Source organism: Labrus bergylta, chromosome 3, assembly GCF_963930695.1.
Source record: "Labrus bergylta chromosome 3, fLabBer1.1, whole genome shotgun sequence".
Taxonomy (NCBI): Eukaryota; Metazoa; Chordata; class Actinopteri; order Labriformes; family Labridae; genus Labrus; species Labrus bergylta.
This window is the reverse complement of record NC_089197.1, coordinates 10,115,676-10,130,057: the sequence shown is the minus strand read 5'-3', so window position 1 is coordinate 10,130,057 and position 14,382 is coordinate 10,115,676. Positions and strand designations below refer to the sequence as shown.

At 42.8% G+C, this 14,382-nt stretch overlaps 1 protein-coding gene across 1 annotated transcript in view; it reads right to left on the bottom strand.

Moving 5' to 3' along the window:
* Positions 1 to 14,382, bottom strand: part of nav2a (neuron navigator 2a) — a 125,839-nt gene that overhangs the window by 43,944 nt on the left and 67,513 nt on the right. Inside the window, exon 12 of the mRNA XM_065952651.1 lies at positions 8,727 to 8,849. Coding sequence (XP_065808723.1) covers positions 8,727 to 8,849 — 123 coding nt within the window. The remainder of the gene's footprint in view (positions 1 to 8,726; positions 8,850 to 14,382) is intronic.

The window sequence follows — 14,382 nt, the reverse complement described above, 5'->3', positions numbered from 1 at the left end:
TTAAAACTCACCCAGTGCCGAGCGCTCCACAAACCAACTCACTGTAGATGAAATAAAATCCAACATGCTCTGTCCCTCTGCTTTACTCTCTCCATCTACGGTTTCCTCCTGCTGGACCGAGATCAGATTCCAGACTGGACCAGAGATGTGAGGCTGACTCTGACCTCTGTGCTTCCTTTCAAAACAGCTGGCTCTGTGGCTTCTTGTGCTGGCTGAGGCTCTTATACTTTTGCAATCAAAAAAAACGTCCCGGTTTTCAGTCCAACCTTTTGTCAGATATCAAGCTCTCTCTTCTCTGTGTGGATCATAACTACACCTCACTGCTTTCAGCCGAGCAATAAAGCAAATAAAACAGAACAAAAACAGGAAAACGCAAACAGGCTTAAACAAATAATAACGACTGAGAGTGAGAGTACAAAGATCAGGAGAGAGCTGTGGATGTTGGAGCTGCAATGTTTGTTTGACAAAAAAAAAAAAAAGAGAATGTGTGGGAGGAAACCCCACAGTTACCTGACTGACTGCCCCTCCCTGCTCAGCGTGTGCATCTGTGTGTGAGCTTGCATGTGTGTGTGTGTGTGTGTGTGTGTGTGTGTGTGTGTGCGCAAGTGTTTTCCATGGGGGAGGCAGGTGTGCTTGGTAGAAGACCACAGGGGGGAGATACAGTCTGCTGTTACAGTCCCTATGGCAACTAAAACAAAATGTGTCTGAAGATGACGCCTCTGTTCACCTCTTCTCACAACTAAATGTTTGATTCCTCCCTATCGATTCGTTCTCCGTCCCCCTCCATGTAAATCGAGGCTCTCAGTCATAATTTATTCAGCCTCCTCCCACATGCAATTCTGCCAAATGTGTTGCACTACAAAAAAAAAGACATCTCACACACTGCAATTGTCACTCTGAAAAATCTGCCAATGGACAACTATTATTTAAAGGAGGAAGGTGCGTTTTAGTAGATGTTGCCTTTCGGCACCAGCATGAAACCAAAACAAAGTGCCGTTAGGCGACACCTCCGCCATACTGAATCCTCCACTCTCCTCAAAACCCCCCCTCCCCAAGAGTTCGTCAAAGGAGGTTTGCGCAAGATGCGATCAAAATCGTAATTTGCTCGAGCTGCAATCATCCCTGGCCTACATTGTTGTGTTAGCGGGCTAATGTTAGCACACTTTAGTTAGCTCGTAGCTTCATATTGCATGTAAATTGACACAGAATGGCCGTGATCTAAAAAATGCTTTTGTGACATCCAAATAATCAGTGAGTATGTTATTCTTCTTTTTTCTGTAGTACTTGATTAAAACAGCTTTTTTAGGCAAGCTTAAGAGCCGGTCCTTCTGGCTCGTACTATCAAGAAGTGTTGCTAGCTAATGGGTGCAAATTTGGAGCAACAAGCGGGCAGCCAGGGTCAAGTCCAACCTGCGGCTCCTTTCATTGTATTTGAGATGCTAAATAAAACATTAGAGAAAGCTAGAAATCACTGCTTCATTAGTATTGAAATGGCAATAATTCCACAGTTCCTTATTCTTCTATTTTTAAAAAGGATTTAGGATTAAAGTGGAGGAGGTTTTTTTGCAGTGTAGGTGGAGGGGTTTTTGTGCAGCAGCTGGGCTGTGTGGGTGTGTGTAGGAGCATCATTAACTTGAGAACATATTTGACCTTACATCTTGAATCATGCAGCCACAGATTGTGGGTCAGACTGCCACAGACTGCTGCAGCGTGCCCTAGAACGCCTCCCTGGACGGGTTTCATTATGAACAAAGACACATAGACACACACACACATGCACACACACACACACACACACACACACACACACACACACACACACACACACACACACACACACACACACACACACACACACACACACACACACACACACACACACACACACACACACACACACACACACACAACACACACTTACCACTGGGACACAGCAGGAACGCTGCTTGCAGCATGAACAAAGCTGGGAGGCATTTATGGTGTTTAGTATTCCAGTGGAGTCAAAGGCTGAGTGAAAGTCTGGGTTTCTCTGAAACGGTGTTTAGTCGCATTAAATGTGCTGTGAGAATAAATGAGTTTATGTGTTGATGCAGAAGATTAGACAAAAGAGAGGTGTGGCTGTGGTGTTCAACCAAATGCTCAACAAAGAGACTGCATGAGTCTTCTCAGACTTAAAAACATGACTGCATGCTCTCTTCTTAATGGTGCATAATGGTTTCTGATGATCTTCTTTTATAAACGTAATCAAACTGATCGCATTTGCTTTTAGGAAGACTGCAGTTTAATCCTGATGGGTTATACTGATCCGACATAAACAAAGGTGTCCGGTTTTTCAACATATCTTACATAAAGTTGCTTTTAATGACTCCATGAGAATACTATTTAAAAAAACCTCGACGGACTAGTGCAAGTGAGCTATTTTGTAAAACAGGAGTTAACACTTTTCTGAGAAACTTGATGAAGAAATGTATCTGCCGATTGAAGGATTCTCAGAACTCCATTATTATGCTGCTGACAAATCCCAGTCATGGTTCTGTGCGATACCAGTCATCCTTGCGGGGACGCTGGCTTTTTCATGACGTTTTGTCGGTTTGTTTGTGTTTTGATTTTGTTTGCCTTTTATCTGTTTTCTAATGGACTCCTGATTCTGTCAATAAGGATGATGATGATGATGATCCACGATACAAAGAAGATGGACATTTACTGACAACTAAACCCAAAATGTAAACTGAAGCACGACACTGTTTCAAGTCCCTGTCATACAGTATGTGCAAGACTCAGTCCTGGACTAAGAAGTCGTCAATATGATTCTCTATTTGCAAAAATATATTTTGAATGCAAACAGATAATGATCTCTTTGATTGGATTAACATTTGTATCATTAAATCCGACATGAGGTTAAAGGTTTTAATTATGTGGGATAAAATCCAGAGGAAAGATGAGCTCTTAAATCATGTCCTGTTTGTCCTTAAAACACATCAAACATTGACGGAAAGCTTTCCTGAATCCTTAAAACAAATCTCAAACTCCACTGCTGACGACAGATTTTTTTTAAGCATGTTTGTCGTTTGTCACTGGATACTGGTAACCCAACACCAGGACCCCCTGCTCCCCTCTGCTGTCATTAACCACTGACACCTTGTGATCCATAGTGGAGCCAAAGCCAGACAGCAGACTGTGGGCCGACCCTGCAGGGTTCATGTTGGAGAGAAGTCCTGAAACTGCAGCTGTGAGCAGCTCTGACAGGGTGATGTCGTCCCCCAGCAGGACAAGCAGAATACGAGTACAAGTATGGTATCAGGGGTATAAAAGTGTCTATGAAGCTGTGTTCATGTGTCTCGGATTATCATACAAATAGTCTCCTGGTTCTTTGGGGAACAAGACCGCTGGTTCATGAAACAACAGGAGCAGAGGGAGGGGGGGAGAGAGAGAGACCGATCCACTGATTATTATTATTACAGAGAGAGACCCCGAGGCAAACCACAACATTCACTCTGCTCACCCAGGGGAGCAGGTGGAGTTACAGTCTGACAGACAGAAAGAGAAACAGACAGACAGGTAGAAGGTGAGGCAGACAGGCAGAGAGACAGACAGGTGGAGGATGAGATAGGTGCCAGGTGTTGTTGGTAGCTGAGGAGAGGAGTTGATAAGGGAGGGGGGAACCTCTCTCTTCCTCTGCCTGAGGCCAGCAGGGACCTGCTCATGTCGAGACAGGAGAGACAACATACAGCTGCTCTGGGCCAGTGTGTGTTACAGTGAGTGTGTCTGTTATATGTGTGCCTGTAAAAAGTCTAAAATGCTCTGAGCAACATGCAAGTTCTGTTGCAGGTGGGAATAAAACCCACCTGAGAGAAAGTGGAACTCAACAACGACGCATCTAACACAAAACCTAAACTGTAGTCCTAACAAGATACCATCATCACACATTGAAGTCATCATCTTTACGTGCTTTTATGTAGCTGATTCAACATTTGAAAACCTGCAAAAGCCACTCAACTCAGGCCCGGTTTGAAGGGAGGCGCCTTGAGGGAGGGAAAAGAAAAAGGAGATAGCAAAGAGCTCGGGTTTATCATCAGGATTTTACAAGTCAACGAGCAGGAGAGTTACACAATTCAACCTGAGAAAGTCGTCAACCAGGAATGTAAGCTTTGCATTTTTTATTGCACAATATAGTGGGGTTGACAAATCATCATGTCATCATGACGTCATGTGGCGGAGTGGACCAGGTTCACCCTGTTCCTGCTGGAGCACAGTTGACTCAAATGAGGAGGTAGGTTTTTTTTTATATGCAGTGTCAACGCAGGTCTAAACACGGACTTAAAGACAGGTGTTTACAGGATTAGTATACCACAAAGACAAGGCATGGCATGTTTATTTAAGCTTAATGGAGCCTTAGAAACAGACGGCTAATTCAAGGTACTTAAGAGAAGGTATTAGGAGACAAATTAGAGAGACAATCATGGTATTAGAGTGAATGTCAACTATCTAAGTGTGGGGATTGGCTGATTGAAGGAGTTTTATGTCGGTGGATGGAACAGGAGTGCCAGGCTGTTTTTTTTTGCTGAATCAGCATTAAACGTGTCAGAGACCTGCAAAGAAACTCTTCAACTAAAACCCTTGTCGTCTGTTGAATTGAGCACCAACTATTTTGGTAAACGATTAACAGGTTTTAGTTATCTTCATGATAAGTAGGAATAAAAGTAACTTTATATAATAGCACCTTTAAGAACAGACGTTTAAAAAGTCTGCACACATTTAACAATGGATGAAAAGATTAGATGAAAACAATCTCAGGTGCCAGTTCCTTGAGGGAGAAAAACTTGGTTTGCTTGCCACTTTTGGACAGGGAAATAAATATTTCCTGGTTGTATATAACACTTAACATTTGAGGACGTTTTCTTGTGTTTCAGGAAACACTGCTCACCATTTTTAACGATCTGAAGACTTGTTTCTTTTTTGCTCACTGGTGGTTTTCATGCAGTAGTTTCATTCAGTAGTTGCATTTTTCTTCTCTTTCATTTGTTTCATCTGCAGCTAACATCAGGACTCTTTCAACTAAAGCATGTGTGTCTTGTTATGACGATTTTACGTCCTCTGTCAAAGAGCTCATAGTCAGACCTCGTCATGATGATGCAAAGTTGCTTCTACCTTAAAAAGTCAGTGTGTTACGATTGTATTTGTGAGACTGAGTGGGGTTTTTTATAGTTTATGTCCCTGCTTTGGTGTGTTTTAAGCATTTTATTCATGACTACTAGGCCAGAAAAGAGATTCTATTTACTGTTTAAATGATCTGTCTCTTCTTTTTAGACAACAGAAAGACAAAAGAGTACCCTTTAGCTTCCTCTAAAGCAAATCTGCATGTGTTCAGAAACCATTAAGAGGGGCGTAAAGATTGAAGAAATAGACCATTTGTATAAAATTCTTGAATATGAGTAGGATCCTTTATGACCCTGCCTCCTCATTTTACAGATTTATGTACGTTTTAATGTGAAGGCATCCGTCATCAGCCTTAACCTGAGAGGCTTCTCCGCTGTGCTCTATTCTTTGTGTCTCCTGCTTGTTTGGAAAAGACAAATTATATCTTCAACGCCTCAGCATTAAGGGAGGGAGTGAGTGAGGGAGGGGGGGGAGGTCGCTCTAACACTCGCCGCTACAGCGGTTTCACACCACAGAGACCTCTCCTTTGTCTGCTTAAACAAAGAGAATTCAAATCAGAAGACAGACGGTTACAGATTGTTTCCTCTTCCTCCTGCTGCAGGGATAAATGACAGGGAAAAGCATGCCAACACACACACACACACACACACACACACACACACGCTCACACACACACACGCTCACACACAGGGTTTCTGGTGTCTATTGTCTCTGCTTGTTTACTGAGCCTCACATGTCATGTTGTCCGTGACTCCGTACCTTCCTCCACCACACTGTTTTGCATGCATGTGACAGTTGGTCTGACTGGTTTTTGCAGTTTCAGCTGTCACATCAGTCTCCATCTCACGTGATAAAATGATATGCACTTTAATCGCTGTTCTCTTTATCTGAAGGAGCCGTTTGATGTTGCGTTCTGCTCGACCTTCATGCTCCTCATTAGTGCAGGTTCGGTCTGATCTGGAGGGTTTTAAACCGTGCAGACTTAACAGTTTTAGAAATGCTCCAAACTCTGCGCCTCTAACCTTTGAAGCTTGTGACCTCCTCATTCAAGGGTCATAAGGTGCTTTGCCCCAATGCCACTGTGACACCCAACACCTTTCCCCATCCCCCCCCCCCCCCCTCCCCCCCCCCACTCCTGCAGCAGGCTCTGCTTGATCACAAACATGAGGGATGTAAAAAAGCTTTTAAACTACAGCAGTGTTTTTATAGATGGATCACACACCCAGTGTACAAACACTGACTGCACACATCTGAGCTCAGAACTTCACCTGACACACACACACACACATCCCAATATCATGTGCAGAATAAGGTGCTCAACCCCCTGCACCAAATGCACCATTAACCCCCCTGTCAGGTATTAAATTGGCTTCATCTTTTACAAAAGTCAGCCCTCCAGCTCCACGGCCTTTCCGTTTGTTATGCTAATGCTCTTTGTCTGCCGCTTCCACCTCTCCTAATTAATCCCAAACTGAAAGCAGTAAGCACATTTATCAGACATTCCTTCAGGGGGGGAGGAGGTTCTGGGTGGCAGGAGGAGGGGAGTCAGCTCATCCCTTCTTAATGTTCACCCTCGCCCTCTTCTCTAATCGTATGAAAGCTGTGTGAAGATCTTGAAAGTGAAGCTGGTCGAGGAACATAACATCTGCCTCCTCGGCCAATTAAACCTCAGAGAGAAACTTAAAAGCGACACAAAATCAAACAGAGATGGAAAAAAAACGTTAAAAAAAATCCCCCCTCAAACTTTTATCATTTAATTGCTTTTTAGTTTCTTCTTCTCATGCTGCAGTCTCTAATCAAAACAAGCGTGAGGGAAAGGAAAGGAGAGAGGAGGGATAGACCGAGTCCTGCATGGTTAGAGAGAAAGAAATGGGGGCGAGGAGAGGGGAGAGATGAAAGGTGAGGAGAGGGACAGTTTGTGTTAAGTCCCACCTAAGGGCTGGGGGAGTTTAATGTGGAAAGCTGAGTGTTTGTGTGTGTGTGTGTGTGTGTGTGTGTGTGTGTGTGTGTGTGTGTGTGTGTGTGTGTGTGTGTGTTTGTGTGTGTGTGTGTGTGTGCGTGCAGGGTAAAGAGGCAGCAGGAGGGCAGAGGTCAAAAGTCTGGAAGACAGGAAATTAGGCACACCTGAGGATTTACTGAAAAAGCTGCTTAGAGCACTCAGGACTTCTGCAAGACACGTCAACATGTCCGTCTGTGTTACACATCAGTTTGAGACTCGAAGACTGACCTTGCTTTGCACAGTCTAAAAAGTATCAAAGCACAAAGAAAATAGTTTTTTACCCCAGATTTGTCCACAGTTTGATGATCGCTGAGTATAAATAAGTTTCACAAATCATTGTGGTCATATTTTAGAGCCAGGCCTTTGTTACAGCTTGTTTGTCCTTCACTTATTGTTGGAACCACCTCAGTCCATCTTGATTATAAGCATATTCCCTCCCCCCTATTCTCCCTCTCTTTCGCTTTCTTTCGACCACCCCCCCCCCCCCCCCACATGCCTCTATGCTCGTGGTCCATGCACGGCCTTCATCCATTTCCGTCTGTCAATTAACCAGGAGCTAAATCCCTCTCCATCACTGTGACAGGACAAAGACTGCACCGAACGACGGCGTCATCACTCACACTGAACTACACGCTGAGACCGACGCGTCCTCGCGATACCTACATGTGTCGGACTGAAGTGCTCTGACATTTAGGAGCAGTGGGTTCGTCAGCAGCGGCGTGTGGTGTTTCGCACAAAGCTCAGTTACATCATACTTCCCTGTGGCACAAGTCGGAGCAAAACCTGTGCAAGACCATTCTGTGAAACAGAGCGATACATCTTTTTTTTAATCATCAAGACGAGAGATGGTGATTCTGCTGTTTTTTTTGTTCATTATGAATTCTGTTTTAACTCCTTACAAAGCTTGCTTATAATATTTTTTCCTACATTTTATGTGCAAAGCTGCGATGTTAAACTTATTTTTTCCCTGCATCAGGACTCATAAAAACTTCCAAGACAAGAATTTTCACTGTCATCTTAACAAGCAGTTCAATGTGGCCAACAGATGACTCAACAGAGCTTCAATTTCCAACGTCACAACACGGCATAAACAGAAAGAACAGCATGGTCAGTGTGAGCACTCTAAAGGCATTCTGGGAAAATAAGGACATCAGCAGAATATAAGTATCACAATATGCTTAACATAGGTGGTGCACTGAAATGAGCCAAAACTGCATCTCCGAGTGAATGCAGAGGTAGAAAAGTTTATAGAAGGGTCACTATGATCAACCGAGCTGAAATTTGCAAAGACTGCATCTCCAAGTGAATGCAACCTGCAGAGTTAAATAACATGTCTAAAGTGACTTTGCAGGACGAAACAGCAACTTTTGTGCATGTTTCCTGTCTTGCAAATAAAATAAAAAAAGCTGCAAATAAAATTAAATCTGAGAGCTGGGAGATTTCCAATCAGACAAAAATAGATATGGTTTCTTCAAAACGAAGAATCTTGATGTAATACAGCTCTGAAATTAACTGACCTTCACAACAGATCATTAAAACATGTTTTTCCTTTAAGCTGTTTCAGACCTACCTGTCAGCATCTCCCTGTCCCGACGACGTGTTCCGATGGAGCGTCTCTCTGACGGCGGCCATGCTGTCCGGGAGGCGGTTAAGGCGTCGCGTGTACAGTCCCAACCCTCCGTCAGTCAAGTAGCTGCAAAACACAACAAAGCCCGTTACAGATACAGTCAACAAGAAGAGAGATGCACAATTAAAGGGCTCAGAGAAAGGACACTGTTCTTCTTCATAGTGCTGCTTTTGTCTTGTACAGAGCAGGAGGGGGGGGGACACATTCATCGTTTTCCGGCTGAAGCAAAGCCCTCATCAATCAATCAGGGTCAAACGGAGGAGAAAAAAACAAGCACACACAGACCGAACCATCACGCTGAAGACTCGTTTGTCTCATGTGGTCAGTGGTGAACAACAGCAGACTGTATAAAACAGTGGCAGCTCAGCGTACAGAGGAAGTTTTTTTTATATCAAAAACAAAGTGCATCATTTATTCCAGGTCAGGATATTATGATTGATTGACTGGCCGAGCATTAAAAGACGCTTCAGCAGGCTATGCAGGCCGTTCAACCCCAGTTCATGACGGAAAATGTAATTCTTAAAGCCTTGATTTATTGGTTGTGGGAGTGGGAGGCTGACCGTTACAGTCTGCAGTCTGATGCAGAGGCCTCGGACACTTACACAAACATTCCCATTCAAACTAAAACAACACCGGCTAATTCCCCAAACATTTACCCGAGGAGGAGATCCCTAATGGAGCTAAATATTGACTCATTTAGCCCAGATGTAACTTAATGAAATGTCTGCTGATTTAAAAGCTGAGGCGGGGCTGGTTGAGACGCTGAATGGTGTCTGTGTGGGTCAGTGATGATTCTGCGTGAGTAGAAAAAATAAGCCCAAACCGCTAAAACACTCTCAGTGTTATCTCTACGCAGATCTCAGCGAGAGGGAACCTAACACACACAAACACACCTTTATACCGACATGTATATACAGTATACACGCAGTACAGTGTGCACTAAGGACAGAGCTCCTTTGTGCAACCTGCAGTCGAACAGAATCAGCATCTGAGCGGCAGGACGGAAACTTAACGGCAACCAGGAGTCGCTCAGCAGGGAGCAAACGTGTGCAGATGCTCAACAAACTCCAAATGTTTTAATGCTCACAGCTGCAAGTACTGTATGATTATGACGTAATTACTTGAAAAGATTCAATATTTGTGAGGTGTTTCAGTCAAAGATGTGATTTTGACGTCACAGCAACACTACCAGAAGTTTCTGAACTCTATAGCATTTTTTAAAAGTCTTGCTCGCCTTCCTTGTAGCTCAGTTTTAGTCTCTGCAAACGTCCTGAGAAAATGACCTGGCTCTGTAGCAGCAACATGTTTTATCATGTGACCCAACTTGTTAACCTTGTCAATCAGTCAGATTTAATCCTGGTTGAGCTTTTTCTCTTAATTGGAAGTGAGGATTATTGAAGATACTTTTGTGGAGTGTAAACCAAAAACAATGAGCTACCAGAAGCTAAAAAAAAAAAAACCCTTGTTGAAGTGAAGTGAGGGGAACTGCCACTAGTCATGTAAATAGAAACAAACTGGAATAAAAGTTGATACATATCAGCACTGAGTTGAAGAAGCAGATGTGAATGTACCAGATGTACTTTTCCTTATCAATACTTTGACGCACTAAAGACCTCGGCTATCTTCTGAGGAAAGCTGGTGGTGGACTGCTGACCATCACTAAGACTCCAAACTAGACTTAGATGTTGATTTTTACAATGGAAGAAAGAGCACAAACTTCAGGAAGAAGAGGACATGCATGTCATCTTTTAACAACCTTTAAATCCAGATGAATAACTTTAAGATTCTCAGCAACATGGGCCTGAGATATTATTAAGTTTTAAGACAAGACAACGTGACCAATCCTCCTTATTCATGGTTTCTTACACCTAAGAATCATACTGAAAGTTTGATTTTATTCTCAAATATTTTACCCTCTACATGGCACTGAGAGTAAGATGTTCTCCCCTCATCTACTTTTCTTTAAAGAGGACATATTATCCCCCTTTTTCCGGTTTTTCAAACAGTCCCCTGTGGTCTAAATGAAACATCTGTGCTGTGCTTTGGTCAAAATATAACATGAATCAAGCACCAGAGGAGGTTTGTGACCCTGTATAAACCAGCTCTCTCAGAACGCTCCGTGTTGGTGTGTGTGTCTCTTTAAATGTAATGACCCCCCCCTGAGTTTTCCTGGTAGACATCACTCCTCTGTAGTGAGAATAAAAACCTGTAACCTGTGCAAAAGGTTTGTTCTAGTCTGGGGGTGGAGTCCATGGGTCGAGATACCAGGGGAGGGGAGGGTATTTTATTTAACAGAATCCCACTGTGACACTGTGGCTAATTTGAAACTGAGAATTTTCCTCTGTGTTGTAAGACGTAAGCAGACCTCAAACAAAGGACTGGATGGATTTATTTCACATTTTGTGGGTCGGTAGACACTCAGGTTTCCCAAATAAATGTTTAAAAACACTGTCAAAGTGGATTTTTCGTAATATGTCCCCTTTAACTTCAAAATAGGAAAACCAAGTATTCATGAACACGTACTAAAATGGTGACAAGCATGTGAGTCTGGGTCTTTGTCTTTTACTCTATTGATATATTTTATTAGTTTGAAGGTATTTTGTCGATCATCCGTAATTGAATGTGCAACAAACCTGCCTAAATCCTCACCATCACTTCTGCTTCATCAACAGATTCAAGGTTATAGAGATCTTGACCCATGTTTTTAGCAATCAAACAGTGAATCAGACGGATGCAGCAATAACAACACTGTTTCCCTCCTTGTTAACAGATTTGTCAAGTGAAGCAGTTTTTCTCGATAACAAGGGGGGGACAATGAGAGCAGATGAAAAATGCATCAATCCTCTTCAGACAGAAGAAAGACTCTGAGGGGGGTCTGCTGTCCCCTTTTGGTAAGCATCCATCATCACCAAAAGCAAAGTCACCTTGACGATGACCACGATCTCACCCATACACACACACACACACACACACACACACACACTTCACACTAATAAGTAACAGAGCCTCCCTGTCGTCCTGTTCCAGATGTCTGTTAACCTGTAACCTCCTGCAGCAGCAGCAGCAGAAACGTGTCCAAACAAGACAGTTTATAGGCTGAAACAGAGTAGCCGGCTCAAGTTTATACAGCCGTGCACCAAACAGAAGCTAAACTTCTTGAGTCAATGAAACTACAGAAATATTTGCTTTATGAAGAATGCATTCACTGGTGCTGACGGGGGGGGATTCACAAAATGTCACGGTCTGGAGGAAAAAACACAAACACTCGCAAAAAGAGATTTCTAAAAGACTGTGACGTACCTTTCTGCCTCAAACATGGTCACACTGTGAGTCCAAAGCAAAATAAACAAGTCCAGGTGAGGGTTCCTGTTGATAAAAATCTCCAACGCAAAGTGTCCTTTTTCAACTGTCTGTTATCAGTGTGAGATCCGCTGTTTTGTTAACAATATCAGCAGGTGTGAGTGTGTTGGATCATGGTGATATCAGGTCAGAAGTGACTGAACTCTCCTGTGTGTGTGTGTGTGTGTGTGTCCATGTGTGTGTTGCTCTGTCGGAGCTGTGTGTCGGTATGCAGCCTCTCCGCTCGGCTCCACATGCTTTTCCCTCCTGGCTGGAGGTTGGGTCTGTTTGGGAGAGGTGGAGGAGGGAACGGGAGGAAGGGAAGGGGGAGGGCAGAGGGGGTAGATGGGGCAACATACCCCCGAGCCGAGGAGGGTCCTGGTCTCTGAGGGGACAGGGAAGCTGAGAGGGGAAAACTGAAGTGGGGGTTGTAGATTTTGAGGAAACTGATGCAGATACTGAATGTGGTGTCATCCATCATGTTGTCTGAGGTTAAGGGCTAAAAGGAGACTAAATAAATTAACTATCAAGGTGGATAAATGCTGATCTGGTTATCTTGCTTATAAATGCTTGAAGCTGCTACCGATTTTTTTCTTCATCTTTTATTGATTTTCTGCTGGTTTTTTTTATTGATTCAGTTAATGACTTTATTCATAAATGACATTTTTGGAAAATGAGTCCCCAGAGTTAAAGGTTAAGTGTTGGCATTGCTGAAAAATCTGTATTTGCAATGAGATAAAAAGCAGGAAGTACGAACAATTAGGGAGCTGGGAAGGGAGAACATTTGGTGAATTTTTTTTATCCCTTTAAAAAAAAAAGACAATCCCAGATCCTGAGAGCAGTTTTTCTGTGACAAAACTGTTGAATCAACTTATTTCTTTAACCTTTATTTAAACAGGAAGAAAACTCGTTGCGATGAAAGAAAAAAAATCCTTTTCAAGAGTTTCCAGGCTGAGGACAGGCAGCAGCGCATACAAATCCCGAAACACATTATTAGACATTAAAAGACACAAATAACTAATTTAAACACCAAATGATAGTCACGACCATCCACAAACACATCAGGGAGAACATCTGCAGCCAGATGTGTCCGCCTCCAAGTCACTTAACATCCTCTTGAAAGCATCCAGCAAAGAGCAGCTCGTTAAGTCTCAGCTCTTTATCTATTTTGTACCTTACCATGCAAATTGTAAAAAATATATCTTACACAGTCGCTAATTCATCTTTATATACTGCTCTGGATCAGTCAAAACTACAGTTATAATGCATGCATCCCAATCTCTCTCTATATGAATCAGAAAGTGCATCAACGGATTCAAAACACTCTCTTTATGCACCTTTGAATGACTTTAAGAGACTATCTCTTTTTGCCTTTGAAAGAAAAAATGTTGCCATTCAATTTCCTGCATGCAGGTTCTCACTGTTGCAGGATCATGCAACAACAGACTCCATTAACCTCCATTCTACTCAGGAAAAAGAAAACATGTCAGAGATCATGTAAGATCGACAAATAATCCAAAAATGTCTGCATGTCTTGACGCCACTACAGGTACAAGAACGTTTCTTTGGAGATTTTTTGTGAACTCCTCCTTTACTCTGCTTTACTTTAAAGTGAAGGTAAAGAGTTGTATTGTGAGATATACTGCTGTTAACATCCCCCCTCCATCCCCATGTGTGGGAGAAGCAGTTAGTGGGTGCTAACAGGATTGTGATGGAGCTAACCGCTGCACAGCCTGAGGGTTCAGAGAGGGGGTGGAGGGGTATGAGGGGTTGAGGGGGGAGGGGGGGGGGATGTCATCCATCTGTGTCTGTTTAGAATGCTTCACCTTGTGTGAAAGGCATTTTACACAAAGACGTCTACAAATGTTGGACTCAATTATTGATAAACTTCTCAATGAGAGAGAAATTAAACATGAAGATAATCATCAAATGCAGCACAAACTATCTACAGCATCTATCTATTATTTATTTATTTTCGAGTGTGCAGTGCTGCATGTAAACAGGTCAGTGATCACAACAGGTCAGTGATTATTTAACCCTTAGACGCTCAACTGATTGGACCCTCGACCGAGTGGTTCTTAAACTTTTAAATATTTGCCACTAGTACGACTGTTATGGCCAACATAGAAATACAGTAGCGTAGGGCTATTTGACTAAATATACAGGACTTTTATTCCTGATATGCATATTATCTTATTATCTAAATGGACTTAAACTTGTATAGTGCTTTCCTAGTCTTCTGACTAGTCAAAGAACTTTT